Source organism: Toxorhynchites rutilus, chromosome 2, assembly GCF_029784135.1.
Source record: "Toxorhynchites rutilus septentrionalis strain SRP chromosome 2, ASM2978413v1, whole genome shotgun sequence".
Taxonomy (NCBI): Eukaryota; Metazoa; Arthropoda; class Insecta; order Diptera; family Culicidae; genus Toxorhynchites; species Toxorhynchites rutilus.
In genome coordinates this window covers 30,299,984-30,323,893 of record NC_073745.1, presented here as the reverse complement: position 1 = coordinate 30,323,893, position 23,910 = coordinate 30,299,984, and the positions used below count along the sequence as shown (strand labels likewise).

The following is a 23,910-nucleotide window of genomic DNA, read 5'->3' as shown; positions in this document are numbered from 1 at the left end:
TCACAGCTTGAAATAGTTTCCTCAGAATTTGAAACCAATATTAAATCCACCTTCGAAGAAAACTGTCCACTGAAGCAAAAAACTTCAAGTAAGGATGCATCTTGGTGGAACAAAAAACTTGAAAGGCTTAGAAAATTGTCTAGAAAAATTTTCAACAAAGCAAAAATTACCTCTGATTGGACAGATTACAAAAACTGTCTAACAGAATATAACAAATAAATCCGTAAGTCTAAGAGAAGGGATTGGAAGTTCACCTGTGAACAGGTAGAAAGTTTACCTGAATCTAAGGATCTTACCAACGGACATGGTAGTCTGAAAAAAGGAAATGGTCAATATACAACCGATTCCCAGGAAACACTTAGTATCATGATGGAAACACACTTCCCAGGCTCAATCCAATTGATTTCCGGACACGCACAGGTCTTCAACACAGCTCAATCTTGTCTGATCAGAGACGAGAATAGAGCTAATGAATTGGCTAGGGCGGTCTTCACGAAGTCAAGGGTTGAATGGGCAGTGGATTCCTTGAAGCCCTTAAATCTCCAGGACCAGACGGGATTTATCCGGTGCTGTTACAAAAAAGCAAGGATATCACTGTCCCTCTTCTAACGGAGATGTTTAGAGCTAGTATGGTACTATGCTACATTCCTAGTAAATGGCGAGAAGTACGGGTTATATTTATTCCCAAGGCTGGCAAACGTAACTCCCAAAGCGTATAGACCAATTAGTCTAACATCTGTCATCTTAAAAATGATGGAAAAGGTCATTGATCTCCATATCAAATCATCGTATTTGAACAAGAGACCATTGAGCAAATTTCAATTTGCCTACCAAGCAAATAAATCAACTGAAACAGCGCTTCACACGTTAATTTCAAAAATAGAGAAGTCTTTTGAAGCTAAAGAAATCTCACTTACAGCTTTTCTTTATATTGAGGGAGCGTTTGACAATGCATCCTACAACTCTATAAATAAATCTATGAAAAAATGTAGTTTTGACATGTGCATCTCCAACTGGATACATGCCATGCTAACCAACCGACTAATAACAGCTAAATTAGGAGGATCTACTCTAACAACGAGACCAACTAGAGGTTGCCCTCAAGGAGGAGTTCTGTCTCCTCTGTTGTGGTCCCTAGTTGTCGACGATCTTCTTAATAACCTAGCTAATTTAGGATACGAAGTCTTTGGTATGGCTGATGACATAATCATCTTAGTGAGGGGTAAATGTAAGTATACTATTTCCAATAGAATGCAAACAGCCCTTAACTACACACTCAAATGGTGCAACTTGGAAAGACTTAGTGTTAATCCTTCAAAAACAGGCATAATTACATTCACCAGAAAAAGAAAGTATAAGATTCCACCTCTTAGATTGGGAGGTGTACAATTGGAGCTTTCAAATCGAACCAAATATTTAGGTGTCATGCTTGACCAATAACTAAATTGGAACGACCAACTGGAGTCTGCAATATCTAAAGCCCAGACTGCTCTCTGGAGTTGCAGTAGTATATTCGGGAAAAAGTGGGGACTAAAACCGAGAATGATTCACTGGATTTACTCGGCAATTGTGAGACCCAGACTAACATATGCTTCGCTAGTGTGGTTGCCTAAAACTACACAAATATCAGCTCAGAAAAAGCTCGATAAACAACAACGTCTGGCATGCTTATCAATAACTGGAGCAATGCCTTGCGCACCTTCCAAAGCCCTAGTTGCTCTTTTATACCTTCTACCCTTGCACCAATATGTGCAACTTGAAGCGGAAAAATGTGCTCTTAGGCTGAAACGTATTAAACATTTTCTAGAAGGAGATCTCACGGGCATTTACAAATCCTGAAAGATTTTCAACTGAACACTATAGTATGGAGGAAACAAAGACTAATTTCAGTGTTCCCTTCAAAGTGATTGAATTCAATCACAACGAATGGGAAGAAGGTGGTCCCAAAACTCGTCCAGGATCACTCTTTTTTTATACCGATGGATCTAAAATCGGTGAATCTACGGGAGCTGGTATTACTGGACCAGGAATCGACATGTCAATTCCAATGGAACAGTGGCCTACAGTTTTTCAAGCAGAAATACAAGCTATTCTAACATGTACAAATATTTGTTTGACTAGAAAATACAGGTATGCCAATATCTGTATCTTCTCAGATGGCTAAGCAGCTCTTGATGCAGTAAAAGCATTCACATGTCAGTCAAAGCTAGTTTGGGAATGTATTTCATCCATAAAACAACTAGCTGCTACTAACGAAGTAAACCTATACTGGGTGCCTGGTCACTGCGGTATAGAAGGTAATGAAAAAGCCGATCTCTTAGCAAGATTAGGATCTTCAACTAAATTCGTCGGGTCTGGACCATTTTGTGGATTATCTACATCATGCATGGAATCGGAGCTCAAAACCTGGGAAATAGCAATGATTGAAGCCAACTGGAGAGCTCTATTAACACCAAGACAATCCAAATTATTCATTACACCTTGTAACAGAATAACACGCAACCTACTCAGCTTGAATAAGGCAGATTTGAGTACATGAACCGGTCTATTGACCGGACACTGTCCGAGCAGGTATCACCTTAAAAAAACAGGAAGTGGGTTATATCTATGGTATAACCGCAAGGGTGACGTAGGACTATCGTTGATTAAGAGATCATTTGTATGAAGTTGAATCTGAATTCATTCTGAATGAATGAATATTTGGAGAACTTCGAAAACGAGAGCGTTACGTTGGAGGCACAAGGTTTTATGCATCCAATATTGGATACGGAAATATCCTACTGATGGGTGTAGCGCTGCACTGATTTTAGTATTGTTGAGCCCCTCGTTTCTATGGGTATGAACGTCAGTTTCAACACAACTCCCGTGTGTAGAATCTGAGTGTCTTTTCATATGTGTATGTTTCGGATGAACTGCAAAGCGAATGCTTTTCCCCTTTCCGATTTCACTGCTAGCTATAATTGAGTGCCAGATGTAATTCGACGGCTCAATTTAGCCAAGACACGTCTCAGAAAATGTCTTAGACACTCGTGTGAGTTTTTTCTAAGAAATTCACGTTTCCTTAACCGGGAGAGTTTTTGGCGGGTTTTCTTGGTATTTGAATTCGGAATCCGGCGAGCGACTCGATTTAAGCTGCGCTCGGGAGATTAAAGATAATCGCCCGAAAAGGTTTGAAAAGTGGACAGATGTAGGCAAGGGGGTTGAGGGTAAGACTACGTATTATTAATATCGTTAATAATTGCGTAGTTCCGGTCCTTTTGATCATTGCGCTGATCTGAGGACTTCGAAGAAATATTCTTCCATTTCAACTTGGCCCGTGGAAGAGGCAGCAGTGTGTAGTTCCGTTTGTGAAATCGCGAGTAGTTCAAAGGTAGTTGGTACTTTTCACGCCATAGTTACTGTAGCTCATTTGTGTTTTTTTTCTTTGTTTGTTCTTTTTCTTTTGTTTTTTAGTGAGCGCAGTTAGCTCAATTTTAAATTTAAAATTTACTCCTCCAGTGCGTGAAAGTTTATATTCAATTGGAGGTAAGCATTGGCTTTTTTTTTGCAAAATGTGGCTTTATGGTAAATGGCTTGTGTGTGCGCTTCTTATGTGTTGTTTCTAGGTGGCACCACTTCTGACCCCACGGCTACGTTGGAATTGGCCCTCTCCGTCAACACGAGGGCCCCAGCAAAATTCTCGCGCTCCCGGCGGCTCGTCATCAGCGGAAGTTCATCGCTCTTCGCCGCCGTACCACGTAAATCCATGGTAGTGAGTACCCATTTTTATTTTCCTTTTAACATGCGCATGTAGGGAAATAATACACAACACGCTAATAAATGAGAGGTGCGCTATAGAGCGCAAGAACAGAAGCAACACCACACAAAAGTACACACACAATAGCCATTGAATGTGAGTGAATGGAGAAGCCATAGCAGTATGACTAGAAAGTCAACCGCCATTACCAAATCTTTTTGAATGTGCCTTTAGTGTAGTGAGCTAATTGCTATGTCTGCAAATGCAATGATTTGATGTTCGAGTCTGGAGTTAGATTAAATTTTTCTGTTATGTTATAAATGAGTTGAATTAGTTTTTTGTCGTCACGCTGTTTTCCTGTAATAAATGTTGAGTTGAATATTTTATATTCAACTGAGTTATTTACTGGCTAGCGGTGTGGCCTAAGTACCGGCAACTGATTTTTTGTTGTTGTAAAGGTCTTGAGTCTGCAAAGAGACTCCTTTTTGTTGCAGTTAGTTGAACTCCTACGCTCCGAAGCGAGCTTCGTTGTGGACAATATTTTCGCTAATTGGTCCAGTGAGGAAAATTTGCTGAAATTTGTGGTTTGGGGATCGGCCCACGCACTCTCGGGCTTTAATCTTGTCCTCTGGACAAGCGGTGTTCGGGTTCACTTTACAGCGCAGCTCAAATTGAGAAACAAACCGGGTTTTGGGGGAAGAAAGAAAAACCCGCCCTGGGAGTTCGATTCTCATTGGCCGGGCAACCAAAAACACGGCGGTTGGCCTCCCTTACGGGAGTGGCGCTTAAGCCAACTGCTTGACTGCGCAGAGCCCCGGTTAGGAAGGACTCACACGCCTAGAAGGCGTGTCGGGTTACATGGGGAAGAATAATCTTCAGAAGCTATCCTGTTGATTGCGATTGATTGAAAAATCACAAAACCTAATGTATTTGGTCACAGTGTTACATGGATAGAAAACATTAAAATAAACTCTTTCATATGAATGTAATTTTAAATTCCTAGAGGAACTGGCAGATTATTTTCCGGATCTTTCTCGATCCCAACGGAAAGAATTCCGTGCGTGTATGTGTGTGTGTAGCGGCTGCTTCGAGATCTTCCCGGGGAACCGTTTGTAGCATCACACTCTCCTCCTGATGGATTCCCTTTTGGCCTAAGGTGCACAAACAGGCTCTTGGTGACACCGTTCATCCGCGCTTTCATGATAAATGAAGAGCTTCACCACAACAGCGACAACATGCTCCAATCGCTGTTCAATTAGAACTGAGTGGATTTCCGAGCGGCGCTCGCTTATATACCGATTGGTGATTTCAATAGCCTGTTTTGAAAGCAAATTTAAGACTATTGAAACATGTTTTTGGATCAGAACGTAACAAGTATAGAACGCGTATACATTTTATCTTTCGAATAAAGTGTTTATCATACCATTTCGTTCAGTTGTTTAGGAGCTATTAACACTCAAAATCTCGGTCTCCGGCGTAACGCTCTCGTTTTCGAAACTTTGATTTTACACCCCGGTATAGAAATGAAAGACGTAGTCCTACGTCAAAAATCGGAAAACTGGCGGATGATAACTGTCGTTTCTGCAATTTCGAAGCTGAGACTTCGGAACATTTACTGTGTCAATGCAGTACACTAATTCAACGAAGACTGCGAATTCTTGGAAAGGGCATTCTTATGCCTAACGAGATTTGGTCTGCTGAACCAAAACAGATAAGGAACTTCATAAAGGAAGTCATACCTTCGTGGGGGGATATGCAAAGTTCTGGTGCGACTGTCACTTATTCCCTGAGTGGTGGAACGAACTGACTCTGCCTACATAGCAAACTGGAGTGCACTACAATAGATCAAACTAATGATCGCAGTGGTACAAAGCTCCTACAGAAAAAGAAGAAGAAGAGATGTCTGCACGTGATGAAAGTCGTTTGCCTCCAAGACGGATATTTGTTTTTTTGTAATGAGAGAATCAATTTAAATAAAATTTGTGAAGTGTGAAAGGAATTTGTTATGTAGAATTAAGGATTGATCCCGCAATTACCGGTGGTGATGGGGCCTTGTGAATGGTGAAACGCTCGTGTTGCTGTTGAAGATTGCGCTGACTTATACATGAAAGTCGGGGGTATTTTTGTTCCGACTGAAATATGTTTCCCTAACACGGACTTTACATCCATCGAGCATGGGGAAATTGGCATTGCAAATTCATGCAAGTCGGGGGCAGGGTTACCATATCTACAGAATAATATGTATTTATACAGATTTTTCAGTCTTTTTGAAAGCAAGAATCTGTAGATACAGATTACAGATTTTTTAGGTTTCCATACAGATTTACAGATTTTTTAAAATAACGATTCAATATCACTTATGATTTGATCACAATAATATTTTTTCCCAACTCTTCAATTTTATTCCTATAGCATTCGAATCAGTCTGAATGAGAGTCATTTTGGCATTCATGTGTACCGTGCAATACTGCTTTCTCATGTTCACTCTAAGGCGAAAAGTTGCCAAAGTCTGCGCCATCAGTTAGCTTTACAATACATAAATATCACTGTTTATCTTTTTCCTACTAAAGCATAGTAAATGCGAATTTTTACGTGGATACCATCAACATCGTCAAATTCATTATAACTAAGGCTAAGATTATGCTTCAAAACGTAACGTACGTAGAACTCATCATCACAAGAGAACGGCTGATCAGATTTGAGTCGTCTATATATTGTTGTGTCTGTCTCCACTCAAATTAGAATGATAGAATGCTTTGAAGAATATTTTAAAAAAGGCAAATTTAAAAAAAGGGCTACGCATATATACTGCACTGCCAATGTTTGCATAGGAGACGTAATCACCAACACCATTAGTGTTGGGAAAACGCAATTTTGTTTGTTTTTTGCCTACAAGCGTAACCATGCAAATTTCCAATGAAAGAATCTGTCCAATTGAAGGATATTATCGGCAAAAAGAGAGCTTAGCAGATTTTGCGGATTAGTTTTTTCATTCGGGCAACGCTTACGTCTATTCATGCGGACAATCGATCGTTTCAATGAACATTTGTTCGCATATCTAGACGTAATCACCAGGTTGCTCTGTCTGAAGCGTTAGTATTTACATTTTCGATAATAGTCAAAACGTCTCCGTCGGTGATTTCAGTTGTTATTGGATAAAATCAAGAAGGTTTGGAAGAAATTTAGTGAAATTGCTGGAAAATGTGCTCTGGATTTGTTGCGAGATATCACAAGAACGACAGGTTCGTGCTTTTTTCAATTAATTGATTTTGTAAAGGCAATCTGCACTGTTGGTAATTTTAGCAACATGATTCACCGATATCACGATCAATCGCATAAAGATGTTGGAGTGACATACATCAACGGTATGAGTAAATGCTGAGTATGTGGAATATATCGATGTCGAATCCGAGAAGTTATAATACTAAGAACCAATATTATTTAAATTTTACTACTGATCTGATTGTTTCATTATCTACTTGAAGATTCAAATGCAGAAATTTAGGTAATTATAACATTAAAACACAATTGCTTCTCTTTGTTCATTGCAGTGCAGTGTACAGAAAATAGTAATTATATGAACAGCGTTTCAATGATTTCTTATATTCATCTATTAGGAAACACTAAGTCATAAGACACTATCGTGACAGTCAAGTTCGGACTCTACAAAGAATGTGATTCAAATGAAGATTTAGCTTATAGCACATAATACTGACAATTGTTGATTTTTGAACGATGTACGAAAGCTGCATGTTGAGCAAACGTATTATATTGCGTAGAATGCAAAACGGCGAAAAAGTCGATTTTGTTCATTTTGTCGCTTACGTCTCCTATACAAACATGGGCAGTGCAGTGAAAAGTGAAATTGAAAAAAATGATTACGCATTTGTTCTACAATGATAAGTTTGCCCGATTGGAGGTAATTTATTTAATGGAATTGATTTTGACGACATTGATATTTATGTTTCGCCATTTTTTTAATACTCATGGATTTTCAGGTGGAAAATGAAAATGAACCGCGGTTATCAAATTCGAGTAAGGATTGTCCGATTTGAGCTGAGATCCCTTCGTAGATCTATGTAATGGTGAGAAAAATGGTTTTGTTTTTGGAAAATTTTGAAGGAAAAAGGAACAAAATCGGAAAAAAATGAGCAATTTGAAAATGCTCTCGAGCTTAGTAAGCTGATAGAGTTAATTGCAAATTAGAGATTGATATTTATTTTCTATTATAAAATTTTAGACTTTAAAATTCATTCGTGTCTAGCAGTAACACATGCCAATTGAAAGATTGATCAATAAATTTACTGGAATTCAAGCCACGAGCGTTCGAACGTGAATGTTCAGAAGTATTCATATCAAAAAATCAATTTTAGGCAGGACAAAGTTAGCCGGATCACCTAAATGAACTTATAAATTTAACACTTTGTGGTGGTCTTAAATTTCGACATGTATGTCGTACTGATCGCAATTATTTTTACTTGAAGAAGCAGTGATGTATAACTTGGCAGATGAATAAGATTTCTTTTGTTTTTGTAAACTTTTGATAAGTATTTATGATTAACACGTTGAGTGCCATGGTTTTATAGCCACTCTATGGAAATTTTGAAACGTATTGGGGCCATCGTTTCTTATCGTAGTGAAATGTATTTTTGTTCGAAAGGGAATGCTTATAAACTTATATGCTCATATTAGTTATATGCTTATATCAGTTACCTTTATTATCATATACTGTCATAGTCCGGTGACTGACGCTGCCTGAGCGAAAACTCGGTGTCAGTCACCGGTGACTGACGTGGCAGTCAACGTGTTAAACAATATTTGGTATAATTCTTTTGCGCGTGATATCTGTCGCATGTATCACCGAAATAATCAGTTTGTCGCCTTTCGCCTTTTATCTTTCTGTTTGAACCTGCAAAACAATGCTCTTTACATCTAGACAGTGCCGCAATACATGGAGTTTTCCATTAATCCTTTCCCCGAACTCGGATGACAACTTTTGTTCATACTGAGTACCGTTATCTATTATTCATAGTAGCACCGTTTTGGTTCGTGGATAAGTTCACAAGACTTGTTCCAATTGGTATATCGATCATCTGAATCGGGCCGGTAGCTTTAAAGTTATGAATTTAAAAAAAAGGTTATATTTGGGAAATATAATTTTTTGACCATCGGTTAATTTTGAAAAATCATAACTCAATAACACAAAATAACGCATCTCTGAATTTTGGATATGTTATCTGAAAAAATCTCAGCTTTTAAGAAAAAATATAAAAAAGATAGGTCTTAAGACAATGTAAACTATTAAAATATGCAATCAATAATAATAAGACCTAAATCCAAAATTTCAGCAAGTATAATGTTTTCCGAAAAGAGACTGATTGGCTTTAATTTGATATGGACCACCTTGAAATGGAAATGATCACCTTTTTAATTTGTAGATAATCCGAATCGGTACAGTAGTTCAAAAGTTATGAATTTAAAAAAGTCATTTTTGAGAAAAAAGGGAAAAAAATTATTTTTGGGCAACCCAAAAATGGAAATGATCACCATAATGATAAAAAATACGGGTCTAATGTTTTGCGATAAAGAACACAACTACCACTTTTCACGAAAATCTGAGAACCACTATATCGGTTTGATAGGGAATGGCTATATACAAGCATGGAAAACTGCATTCGCTCATTTCTCCACACCGAATTATAAATCACTCTTAAATCTGCTTGGAATACTCATGGCGAAAAGAATGCAGCATGTAATCGTAGGATTGCACGATTAATCATTTTTCACTCTCCGACCATTTTCATTCGGGTCTGAGAGTGAACATAACAAAACATAGAGTGGAAAACAACATTCAATGAATGAATACTCCTTTGGAAGGATCGCACGAAACAAAATAACGAGTGAGTCCAAATAGACTCAATCTGCGTGCATGTATGATTTTATTTCCCCTTGCACTCCTTTCCTTGTTAGCATTCAAGTGCACATGAATCTACCTTTCCCATTGCCATTGCCATTGCAATAGTGCACAGGAAACAACTCGATTTCAACTATCTTCCTATATTTTACTGCCGCGATCGAGGCTTCAATGATTGCTATTTGAGTGAAAAACGAATGATTTCACAAAGACACTCGCTGGCAAAGGTTTCCAATTTGATTCTATCACCATCCAACGTCATTCCGAGAGGCAAATGAGGGAATGCAAAATTTTCTGAGAATAGATGAGCGGAATCGAGCCAGTATTTTTCCGATCGAATTGAGAATGAACTTTGCGAAGAGGATAGGTGAATGTTTTCTGTCTCAATTAAAGTGAGGCACAGGGCCTGACAATTTCACTTCAATTAGCACATCGTCACTCAATAATGTGTCTATCGCTTCTCAGAACAGAACCAGAACCATGCAGGCTAAAAATATATCTATTCTCTTTTCACGCACAATAAGAAAAATATCTCGTCTCTTTCGTACATATTCCTTTCATTTCATTTTGATTCCTTTCATTCTGCAAACAAAAGCGACGTTAGAAATCGTCACTTGGAAATTAATTTGAAGCATCCATGTATTCTGGCAGTTTGTATAGAAATGAATGTTTCCTTGTTGCATTTGAAACTTATTCACTGAAACTAATGAAAACTGTGCAGTGAGGGTTGTGTAGTATGCCTGCAGGAGTAATTATTTATCGGCGCTAGTTGTCAGTGTGAAATTAGTGATGAAGCGGATAGTGGTTTGGTCGGATACTGGATACCGGTCAGCTTCGAATCCGGATAGCCGAGTATTCGACAGCCCGATGTTTGTGTGCGTGCACGTGTATTTGTGTGGGTGTTTGTGTATGTTCGCGCGTTTTTTGGGTGTTTGTGTGCGCGTGTGCGCGTGCGTTTGGGCGTGTTTTTTTTTGCTTGCATGCAGGTGTGCGCTTTTTTTATGCGCGGGCATGTGTAGGCGTGTTTGCGCGCATTTGTGCGTGTTTGTGTGCGCGTGTGCACGTGCGTTTGCGCGTGTTTTTTTCTTGCTTGTGTGCAGGTGTGCGCGTTTTTTTGTGCATGGGCATGTGTGGGTGTGTGTGCGTGTGCACGTTTGTGCACGTGTATGTGCTTGTGTGTGCGCGTTTGTGCGCACCTGTGCGTCCATTTGTATGTTTGTGTGCGCTCGCGTTTTTGTGCACATGTTTGTGCATGTTTGCGCGTGTGTGTGCGTGTTTGTGCACCCAATGGTATGTGCGTGCGCGTGCTTCCGGCATTGTGTATGCGTTTGTGCGTGCACTCGCAATTCTGCGTGGGCACGCTGAAAGCGCAGACCTAGTCGAAAATCGCGTAATTTCGAGCAAATCGTGTAAAAAAATCGCATAATTTCAAGCAAATCGCATAAAAAAATCGCGTAATTTTGAGCGAATAGCGTAAAAAATATCACGCTAAAAACGCATAAAAAAAATCCAGCGTACTTGCAAATAACATGCTTCTTCGTAACATGGAACACATGTTTGATACAGGAAATATAATAAAATAAAGACAGCTCAAATTGGACTATTCTTTTCACTCCTAGAGAGAGTGAAAAACTCGAGAAAGGAGTAGTCCGATCTGTGCCGTCTTTCATTTTATTACATTTTCTGTAACAAACATGTATTCCAAATAACAGAGAAACATGTTATTGACAGGTAATTGAAGAATTTTGAACACGATCCGCGACGATCCATTTTGGTAAAATAAAACTTACGTTTGAAAGCAGCAAGCATCCTCTAACATGCGAAATGAAAATAAATATAACCCGTTCAAGCAGTTTTAATCGTCAGTGAAAGCTTCTGCTTTTATACTTGTAAGAGAACGAAAGAGTAAAGGAACGAAACAAAAGAATCAATGTTACTGTATGCGTAGAGAATATTTCGTTTCCACTTCACCCCGATACACTGAAATTAATCCACCGAAAATGACTGTAGTGGAAGTGAGAGTTGTATGAATAAAACTCAATCACATTTATTAGCTTCGAAAATAACTAGCCCTGGTGAGGCATAAACGTAGAATAGAAGGGTTAGTTTTATCTGTGAATGAGTGTTGCTGAACAAATTTCGATGCGATTTTGCCCATACCTGGCTGTATATAAAAATTTCCACGGCACTTCTAGGTGGATTGACACTATTTTCGAAACTCAAATAATCATTTAAGTTAAATCATCCCGAAATTATTGAGAAATTGATCTCTAAACACAATGCTTAATAGAAAGTATTATTCACTACTTTGACCCATTGTCACCCCCTCTAAGGGGTTAGATTGGGTCAACTTTCACTTAATCGTAGTTTAGTAAAAAATTAATATTATTCAACAATTCCTTGAACACTTACGAGTGTTCATCATTAGAGAACATTTATACGTTATCAGAATTGTGTTTCACTCTAATTTACGATAGCTATTAAACAAAAAGTTCGAAAACTACCTTTTTTGACCCATTTTTATCCCCATCGATGGTATGTAAAAAATACTACTGGGGGAGAGTGCCATTAAACCTCAAAAAATTGGATCACGTGCTTTATGGACGACCCGAAATAAAAAAAAAATGGATGCCAGATTCGTGTTCAGCATCCGGAAATTAAGTAAATACCATGTTTTTTTTTTTGCTTTTAACGGCACTTTTTGTGATTGGCCAGCCTTTGTATGGAGTCGCCCCACTGTGCGGTGGACCGGAGTTTTCGTTTCGAACACGGAGGATCGAATCGCGAAGCGCTTGCTCCGGAGCAAGGCGCTTATATCAATGTAGAACAGGTGAAGCAACATCATCACTTCAATAAGAAGGGGATTACGGTTTGTGGAGCGGGGGTTGTTTGTTTTGTTATTGCTAGGATACGCCATTTTGCATTTTCACATGCGAGAGTAGTATGCGAGTTCAAATAAATTCGCGAAAGCCGAACATAGTAGGCAACGTTCGAATAAGCCTCGTAACAGTTTCTAGAGAGCCGCCGGCAGCGTTCTGATGCAGTTTATAGAACAGATCTGGGTTGCTGTTCCACTTCGCTTCTACACCACCTTTATCGGAGTTGCATATATTCCACCCGATCTAACCAACGAACTATCAGTGATTGATCAGCATATTTCATCGCTTGGCTGGATAACCGAAAAATGGAACCTAAGGACAACATTCTCCTGCTTGGTGATTACAATTTACCGGGCATTAGCTGGATCAATAGTTCTTCGAAATACTTCTATCCTGATACTGTACGGTCAACCATGAATCGCCAAACCGTGCATCTTCTAGACAGTTTCAGTTTTGCTGGGTTATGCCAAACAAATGGAGTTCCTAATGAAAATAATCAGATTCTCGATCTATGCTTTACCAGTACCGAAATCATACCGTGCGTAGCTGTGATTGAGGCGCCCTCTCCTCTGGTGAAATCGTGTATTCATCACCCTCCGCTTCTCATTCCGTTACGTGTTCCACATCCAGCCGAATTCGCACGCACGACAGAATCAGTATATTACGATTATAGGAAAGCTAATTACTCATCAATGAATAGATTTTTCTTGAGCATGAACTGGAACGAAATTTTAGACTACTCAGATTTAGAGGCAGCTACTCTAACCTTTTCTCATGTGTTGCTCTATGCCATCGACCAATTTGTTCCGAAAAAAAGGAATCGTACAACCCTTCATCCACCTTGGTCAAATTATCAGTTGAAACGCTTAAAAACAACTAAACGATTCGTTTTAAAGAAATATTCTAAAAATAGATGTATTTTGTGGAAAGCACGTTATACAATAGCTAACAACAATTATAAACGTCTAAACAGTTCATTATTCGGCAAATATCAGGACCGCATGCAATCTTCATTGAAAAGCAACCCGAAACGTTTCTGGTCATTTGTTAATGACCAAAGGAGAGAGTCCGGACTACCGACTGTAATGGTGCGCGACAACATTGAAGCTTCGACTAGAGAAGATATCTGCGAACTGTTCCGAGTTCAGTTCAATAGCGTTTTAGTGGAAGAGTACCTTGATCATGATCAAATCACCGCTGCAGTTAATAACACGCCCCAGTTTAATTCGCCTGTAACACCTCCTATGATCAGTCCCAATATCGTGGACGCAGCATGCAGTAAGCTGAAACAGTCTACAAATCCTGGACCTGATGGCATTCCCGCCATTATTCTGAAGAAGTGCTCGACAAGTTTGTCTCAAACACTAAGCATCATATTCAACTGCTCCATCCAGAGTGGCATCTTTCCGAAAACATGGAAGAATTCTTTCATATTCCCTGTTTTCAAGAAGGGTTGCAAAAAGGATGTAAAAAACTATCGAGGAATTGCTTGCTTTCGAAATTGTTCGAAATAATTGTACTGGATTGTATTTCTCATTACTGTAAAAGCTACATAGTCCAAGAGCAACATGGATTCATTCCCAATCGATCCACATCAACGAATTTGATCGTTTACACATCTTCAATAACACGGGCTCTACAGTCGCGTCAACAAATCGATGCGATATACACTGATTTTTCAGCAACTTTCGATTCCATAAATCACCAGATAACAATCGCCAAACTTCAATGTCTTGGCTTCAGTGGCTCTTTTCTGGGTTGGATGCAATCATATCTGGCAGGTCGAAAAATTTCAGTGAAAATTGGTGACACTATCTCGAAGCCCTTTCGGGTTACTTCAGGAGTTCCTCAAGGAAGTCATCTCGGACCATATATTTTGTTACTTTACCTCAACGACATCAATTTCTCTCTTGAGTGCCAGAAATTATCGTATGCGGATGACTTCAAACTGTACCATCAGATTGAATGTGAAGCTGATGCTGAGTTTCTTCAGACACAAATAAATACCTTTGCTGCGTGGTGTGACGCGAACAGGATGATTTTGAACCCAAACAAATGCTCGATAATATCCTTTTCTCGTAAACGTTCAACAGCTTATTATGTTTATAAGCTTAAAGGCATAACTCTACAACGTGTTGACTGTGTTAAGGACTTAGGAATCATACTGGACTCAAGGCTTACGTTTCGCGAGCATAGCGCATACATAATTTCTAAAGCATCTAAAGCACTTGGCTTTATATTTCGCTCGACCAAACATTTTAGGGACATTTATTGGATAAAAGCTTTATACTGTGCCCTGGTCAGCTCATTATTGGAGTACGGCTCTATTGTTTGGGCACCCTACTACCAAAACGGTATTCTACGTGTGGAAGCTGTCCAGCGGAAGTTCATGAGGTTTGCATTGCGCCGTCTACCGTGGAGTAATCCTCATAATCTCCCCAGCTATGAAAATCGCTGCAAACTTATCGGAATAGAAACACTGCATGATCGTCGAAGGATTGCCAAAACCTGCTTCATATCAGATTTGATATTATCACATATTGATTGTCCAGAGCTTCTGCAGAAGGTTAATTTCAACGTGCAAACAAGAAACCTGAGGTCTCTCAGTTTCCTTCAAATACCGTTTTCTAACACAAACTATGGCTACAATGAGCCTTTGTCGACCATGTGCCGTGAGTTCAATTGCTACAGTCGTTTCTTCGATTTCGGATTGTCTCGCGCATTACTTAAAAAACGATACACCTCCGCAATTACAGCCACTGCTATTAGCGATTAATTTTTTTTTCACGTTCATATATATATAAGTAAAATGTAAGTTTAGTTCAGTAAGTGATCGTCATTAGGGCATAATTGTACCCGTTGATAAGAATAAATAAATAAATACCGACAGCAATTCCAATATGGCTTAAAGTGCATTTCATATGATTGTTTCACCTGGTATATATAGAGGCGCCTTGCCCCGAAGAAGCCATGATGTAAGCAAATGAACTTATTCGGACGACCTATGCCTACTGTGGTTCTATATATTCGTGAAAAATTACGAATGATTGAAATCATCCTACTGGTGGGGTGAAAACGGCCAGCTTTTGTTTTATCACTAATTTCAACGGACAGCTTACATTAGAGCAGATTTTGAAGTCAAAGCCAATGTCAGACGGCTGAAAAGTTTGGAGATTCTGAAACAATCTCTGCAGCGAGAGTAGGACTATCTGTCGCCCGAGGTCGATGTTGTTAGCCTGGACTCATCTCCGATCTTTGGTGCCTGAGATTCCCAAAATAATAGGGTAAATGATCTTGCTTTGTCCAATTTCTGGTGTTGTCACACAACTATTAAATGCAAATCGATTTTTCTTCATGAAAATCACATATAATCAAGACGAGTTTGGGTTTGTTGAAAAGCCCTAAGTCTCTATTTTCTAATTCTACCATAAGGCGTTGAAATTATTCAAATATATATATTTTTTGATGATTTTCCTCAAAGAGAAATTATGATCATTATTAATCCAACTTTGATCATGGTTTGTCCAAAAAATTATCATGGTTTGTCTAGTTTTAGAAATCATTTTTTTTGAATGAAAAAATTCGAATTTAAAAGTAAATGTCGCATTTCTTATTGCTTGAGTTAACTGTCTCAAGTAATCATATTGATCCATTCATAATTTATGCTTTCTTCAGAATATTGCCTTTTCTTGGACATTTTAAAAGTGTTCACCTCAACCCACTCAACACAGAAAAACTCTATTTCTGCTATGCGCGAAGGACACCAAAAACAAACTGCAGCGCGCCAAGCGGATGCCATACAGTGATAGACATTCGTTTAGCCGCACTTGAAAAAAAAACTTCAAACACTTACAAAACAACTAGGAACGTTCTTTTTATCGGGATACTTATTTGCTGTAGTGATGATATATTCAAGTCACTTTTATTGAAAGGACGTGCGTCACAATCACACACACACACACAAGGCGGCATCGGTGGATATAAACATTGAAACGTCGTTTTTTCCCGAGACATACGTTTAGCCGCAGGGCATAAAAATAAAGTTTTCGCACAATCACCAAGCCTGTGTCTGTGTTTTTTGAAAAAATACTTGGGAATGTTCAATTTACAAAATAAATATTAGATGTGCAATGTAAGAAGTTGGTCAGATTAGTGATTTACGTAGAATTTAAAGGAATGGCAAAAGGTATTCTATTGACGGAAGAGGGGCGGAAAATAATAAAGATATTCAGTGAATAAAAGTTTTCTAATCGCTCGATCGTGACAAAAATTGGTCTATCTGAGAAAGTGGTACGGAATTTCTTTAAATAATGCCAGAAATATGGGATATAACGACCAACAAATGGGAACACCAAAGTTACTTTGCGTCTTAAATAAGACACGAAGCAACCTGGAAACGATGTCCTGCTCATACATTAAGGCAGAATCGGATGTTCCAGTAACGAAGAGGCATATTGCGCGCATCTTGAATGAGTTACCAAACATCATGTGGAAGAAACCTCAAGGGAAGCCGAAATTGACCGCCATCCATAAGCAGAACCATCTCATTTTCGCCCGGCAATACATGGAATGGAAACTAGAATGGGGAAATCTTGTATTTTCCGGTGAAAAAAGTTCAATTTGGATGGTTCGGACTGTCACAGTTGTTATTGGTACAATTTAAGTCGACGGAATGTCGTGAGATCGAAGCGAAACTTTGGGGCCGGAAGTTTGACAGTGTGGGAGCCGTTTCCTATCACAGCAAGCTTCTCATTTGTTCCATTTTCACCCGAATGAACTCCGAAAAGTATCTTCAATCACTGGAGGACGTTTTGATAGGCCATATTGAGAATAATGCTACCGAGGATGTCGTTTTTTCAGCAGGATCATGCATAGATCCACGTTTCCAAGCAATCGAAGGCATGGTTTGCCGAGAAGGACATTCCGCTTCTTGAACGACCTGCTGGCAGTCGATTGCAATCCCAAAGAGAACCTATGGAGAAGCTTGGCCGAGATGGTCTATGCAAACGGATGACAATTTGACAACATTTCCAGTCTCAAGGACAGTAATTCAGGAATGTTGGGCTATAATCAATATGACAACACTTTAAAAGCTGCCTGACTCGATGCCAAATCGAGTTTTGAAAGTGATCCGAAGTGGACATACTAAATATTAGCTACCGATTGGACTCGAAATTTGCCGCACAAATTTTCTTTTATTGAAATTTTAGGATGCGGCTAAACGAATGTCCACCCTGATTCCACATATTTGAATTACTTAGAAAACAAAAAGTGAATTTATACTTTTTTTTTTAGAATGAATTCGATGAAAATGAACAATAATCGTCTTTTATGAGCAAAACTGTACAAAGAATTGACTTATTTCTAAAAATATTGAGGAAAAATAGGGTGCGGCTAAACGAATGTCTACCACTGTAGCAATCATGTGGACAAAACAACATTAGTGAATCGGACAACTCATGATCAGAATTGAGTCATCGAAATGTGTTAAATACATGGTTTAGCCAAGTAAATCTGATACAAATGGTGTGCAAGCATGATGTTTACAATATTTGTGAGTGTTATATATATTTTGATGAAATTATACTCAAAATACTTGGTAGGTATGAGAATAGGTTGTAAACTATATATGATACCGGTAGCATACCGATAACCATACATTTAATACCGAATAGGGTGGCTCTATGCAGAAAAAAAGATCTGGATATTTTTTTTTTCAAAAATTTGTCTTCATACCATACATAAAACCTTAAATTTCGACCCCAATTCCCTATTTTTAATTGCGATTTTATTATTTTTGTGTCAAAAATATTCTAATAATTTAACCATTGTTCTTTTTTTCAACAGAACGAATTTATTTAAGTTGTTCAATGACTAATGGCGTAACGCCCGCTTCATTGACCATCCATCTACAAATACACAAGTAACATCAATTCATCTAAAGCAGGGAGCATCTCCGACGAGCTGGAAGCCTTTTTGAATGAGCACAATGAGTTATCGAAATTCTTCAAATCACATTTGCTCGGATTACAAAATGACAATCAACCCTGATAAAACATCAGCTGGAGAGCACGTGTGTAGATCCAAAGCACAAGCGCTGCTGGAATCATGATATCACGGTGACACGAGAAATTCAGTGCGAAGAAAAAACAATAATCTGGAATTCATTGTTGACACACACCGTTCATACGACCCTCGCTATGTTCTTCTTCAATGGCACTAACGTTCCCAAGGTTTGCCTTCTCAACGTAGTACTACTTGCGTCATTTTTATTAGTAAAAAGTTGAGATTTCTATGACGAACAGTACGCCTTGAATGTATTCTGGAGTGGCAAGCTCAAGAATACGCGTGACTACAGTGCAAGTCAGAAGGGTTTCTTTAACGAAAAATCTCTTGCATAAACATTAGACCAACGAGACCACGTCACAGATACTTAATTCATTATGAACATCATTTCTCATTTTGATTTAATATTTATGAACATGCGACGAAACAAACAGAGGGCGCGCTCGAAGGATTTTTATGTTTATCATATGGTGATTTGACATGGTCAAGAAACGCCAATTCAAGATATCGTAAGCGGTGCCAATTCTTACTACACAATCAACAAAAGCGGTGCGAGGAATAATACATTCACTTGCGAGACACTATCATGAGCAACGCCGACACAGCTTTAGTTATAGCCAGGCCAAAGCGCAATGCATTGTCATGACATTGCGCGTGTGTTCAAACACAAAATGAAGCTCGATCGTATTCGTCCCCACATATTGTTGGTTGTGTTCTGTTGAATGTAAAAAGCGCAATTTTGCGTTCTGTTCAAGTCGAGTTGAGCAAATGTGACAACCTTGCCACGCAATTCGACGTAAACAACATTGGTCTCCATGTTCCATTTCTATGAAGCAAAAATAGTAATGGTTTTTCGGGTGGAATAAACACGCAAAATTTTGCATTCAAACACATTCAAAACAAATTTAGCATCCAAACGAAATCGAATAATAATTCTCATTCAAATTTCAACAATTTAGAATTATTTCCGGAATTATGCAGATCAGATAGAGAGTAAATTGAACCACAAATACGGATGACTTATTTTGACCATTGTTTCGCGACAAGGCGAACGAATTTAAGAGTGTAAAAGTCGATTTCGATCGAATTGTAAAATCCGATCACTCATATGCATATATGAATATTGAGTTCTACAAATCGGTGAAGAGTAATAAAAACATCCATGAATAAAGGAAGCAATATGGTTGTGTTTCAAACTTGGATTACCGATGTAAATACTCCTCGATTGAATGACAGCGATAAAATAACGCGATTCCAAACAGGCCGATTAATCAGCTCCATTAAAGTTAGCTGGCGTATCGCTGTTTTCCAATTTATGAACGAGACCAAGCTGTTATAAACTAAGCCATGTTGAAAATCACATGCACGTATTTTCTAACAAGGAGACAGCAATAAATATTGATTTTCTATATTTCATTTTTTCTACTTTACGACAAACTTATATTACTTTTTTCAGTTGACGTTTAACTTTTAAGAGATCAAACATGTCAGTTACGTTAATGAAATACACCAAGAAACATCATATAACCTTTCGTTCAAATCATTTAATTCGTTTTTTTATCGGTCACATTCGATTTATTTTGAAGATCGTTAAAATATTCAAACACACTTACAATACATAAGTGTGTTTTATTCAACACCCAAAATATTCACTAGAAATAATTTATTTGGCAGAACAACGTTTGCCTGGTCAGCTAGTATTATTAATATGTTTTGAAATATTCGAATACCTAATTTGACATAGGTGCGCTGAACTAGAGCATTAGAAACAGTGGACAAACCATGATCACATTTTCAACTGGACAAAACAAAATCATTTACCTTATGGTTCTGCAGTAACAGAGACATCTACAAATCATAGAATTAAGAATGATTAATAACGCTATATTCGTTCTTAATTATCTTGGGAGGAAATTTTTCATAAATTGTGTACCGAAATATTTGCCAGATTGTGTGCAACAAGTGCACACAAGACAATATTATCGACTTCCGTTTCGCATTAAACAACACAAACATGTTCAACAAGAGCAACTCGACAGCTTGCGAGCAAACAAATGGCCGTAACAAACGAAACACGCAAATCAAGCAAAAATAATGAGACACATTTTTATAACTTATTGCTGTCAACTCTTTCTTTTCGTCTCCCCCACTCTCGTGTCGCCTGTTGGAACATGACCAGCCTGAAGGCACTCGCAACTTGTCACACGATCGTCATCAGAAATAGATCACCCGATTCCCAGCCTCTTTCCGGCTTCCCAGTGCTTGCGCGCGCGGAACATCTGCACGCAACGCAACGCAACATGTCCCGACTTTTACGAGCGCATCGAAAGGACTCTGTTTTCTCCCAGGAAGCGGACCGTTTTTACGAGCGCGCGCGCACTTGACGGGTCTTTGTCCGTCTGAAAAGTAACCAAACCTCCGCTCGGCGCTTGCATAGGGAATCGTCCGATATTTGGAATCGGAATCGCGATCGCTCCAACCAAATCATCATCGAAGTTGCTAAGCGGGAACGGACAGGAGGAAAAAAAACTAATAATCTACGTTTCCACACATCATATGAATGATGTGTGGAAAAGCGACTTGACGCTCGAAAGCCAGCCGGATTACCACGGACGGTTGGGAGTTGTCTGTGAAAATTTATTGCTCGTTTTGGTTGACAATTTTTCAAATGCTTGACACGGCGGTGACAAGAAAAGTTAAAGATGCTCTTGCCGAGGAAGTGACTCGAGTGTTTGTTAGTTATTACGGGGGTTGGACCGCGGAAGCGCGAGCTGATTGATTGCGGCTACGCCGTGAACGATTTTTAATTGTTTCCCAGAGGAAAAGGATTGGAAGCACTCACCTTGAGGCCAGTTTGAGCGTCTGGATTTTGCTCAGTTTGTCGCTGGGCAGGGTTGGAATGATTTTCCGTAGCGAGGCGAACGCCTCGTTCAGGCTTTGGGTTCGCTGGCGTTCTCGAACGTTGGCCATTACCCGCTGGGTTTGCAGCTCCTCGAAGCTGATCGATTCCCGGACGTGTCGCTTGCGGATCCGATTGCTGCGGGGTTTCTTGCCGTTGGTTTTGAGGATGTGCGGCTTCTGGTCAATCGGATCCACTTCCGGATGTGAGGTTGAGGTAGCGGTCGTTGCGATGGAAGACGATGGCGATGCGCTGCCGCAGGGCAGCGACGATGCAGCTGTGATCATGCAGGAGGATTGTGAAGATGAGTGATTCAAGGTATCGCCGGGTTTGACCGGCGAAGAGGTCACCGAGATGGACGAGCCATCGTTTTCCATACTGCAGGGCGTATCGTTGTTGTTGTAGTAAATCCCGTAGTGAATCGGATCCGAGTAAGCCATCGATCCGTTATGAATCATTTTGGCGGAAGATGAATCTTCGTCCATATTTGCCAGCTCCGGTACGACGGCATAGTTGCTGTAATCCTGTTCCGGCGGGGGATGATAACCGTAAGCTGTGCCATTGTATCGGCTTCGTTTATCGTGGCTGGAGTTCATGGGACTTAGCGATGATTGATCGAATTCGTAGTCATAGTCGGCGTCTAGCTTCCGTTTCTTACAAACCACAGGCGTACTAAAAGTAGTCGCCATAATGTCGCTACGAGGAACGTTTGTGCATTCAACCACCGGAACGACATGAGTCGCCACAACCGATGGTGATTGATAGACGTAAATTGTCGATGGTCCCGAGGAATTAGGAGGCATCAGTGTGGTGAAATCCCCACTTGCATGCATCGAATTCAGATGATGATGCGAGTACTGTCCCATACTGTGGTGCTGATTCATACCGGAACTATCCAAACCATCGAAAGACTCCACCTTGATCATTATGGGAGAACGCTCAAGGTTCTCACAAACACTGTTTTGTTGCTGACAATTGTCAAATTGATTATTGCTGATATCCAGAATTAATTTTGGCGAACTGGAACACACAGACATTTTCCACTTTCAGGTAATAATCCCTGTCCAAAGAAGCACCGACACACAAACTTCACCATCGATTAACGCTTAATTAATCACAACACTTCACACCATTAAGTATGCGTCTGCCCATTCACACAAACAGATCCGCGATCACACAATCACTAATCAGGTAGGCCGAAAAGTTTCGATAAACTACGCGCGCGCGTCTTCTCACTGAGCGTCCAATCATTCACGTCAACGTTGCAGAACTAACTTTCGCAGACCTCTATGCCCATTACGATTACCAGCAGCGAAATGATGGAAAACGGTTTCGTTTGGTCCCAAATCCCTGAAATCCTCCCGGAGAAGGACAGAAAGAGATCGAAGAAATGCCTCGTTCGTTGGAAGTTGGAAGGGGAAATCTTCACGCTTTCCTTTTCCCGCAAGCGACTGATCGAGTGCGAGTATAGAAACGATCGTGCAAGGAAAAGCTCGTACATATTTTACTGCAGGTCCATCCATATCGGCAATGAGGAAACGAGTGGGGAAAAACACACATTTCCATTTCATTCACGCTTGGGACCGTCGAGCTAATGAGTCGCTTCGACGAGTGAAATGAGATGCAATGAATTATGATCTTCGTCGTCGTCTCCGTCGATCGGTACTCTGGGTTTCTCTGTTCGCTGTGTGTAACTGCGGTTTTGTTGCGATCTTGGGGTTCGCACTGACAAGCTTCTAACTTGGGCGATGGTTTGTCGAAGACAACATATGGAATGTTTTTTGCGGTGGTTTGGTATGATTTTCATGCATCACTGACACCATAGAACAAGCAAGACGATAACACTATTTTCCGCTGTTTCTATAATTTGAAAAAATAATTCTGAGTAATTTGGTGGGAGAGTTTTATGGATTTTGCAATTAAGTTCTCAAAACTAAAAATGTTTCATAGTTATATACATTAGGGCATCTAAATTTCAAGTCTGGAAAAAAGTCATTTAGAAGAGATGTTTCAGAAACAGTGGGTTTAAGCATCAGTGCTACAAAATACGGGAATTTAACAATTAATTCTATGGTAAATTTATTTTGTTTTCATTTAAAACAGGTTGGCATTTTCTTAGCGAAGTACCTAGAAAAATGAGATACAGTGTTGGACAAAATATAAGTAATCAATTACGCACAATCATAGGCTGTGTTTTAGTTGATATGGACAACTCAGTAAAAAAAACTAGAAGCACTGTTTGACCGCTTGAGCATTATTCTTTGAATTATTATCTTGTTGAAAACCTCATTTTCTCCGTATTCCTGAAATTCCTCTATAGGGCAACAAAACATTTCTAAGGATGCTAACTTCAGTATATTGATCTCAAAGCTATTAATTTACAAGTTTGGAAGTGGACATTAGATAATTTTTTTTT

At 39.3% G+C, this 23,910-nt stretch overlaps 1 protein-coding gene across 1 annotated transcript in view; it reads right to left on the bottom strand.

Annotated features, from left to right (window-relative positions):
• The window catches only part of LOC129765000 (protein twist), a 56,652-nt gene extending 33,789 nt beyond the window's left edge, over positions 1-22,863 (bottom strand). The window contains exon 1 of the mRNA XM_055764739.1: positions 21,438-22,863. Within this exon, the coding sequence (XP_055620714.1) occupies positions 21,438-22,531 (1,094 nt within the window). The 5' untranslated portion in view covers positions 22,532-22,863. The remainder of the gene's footprint in view (positions 1-21,437) is intronic.
• Between the last annotated feature and the right edge of the window lie 1,047 nt (positions 22,864-23,910).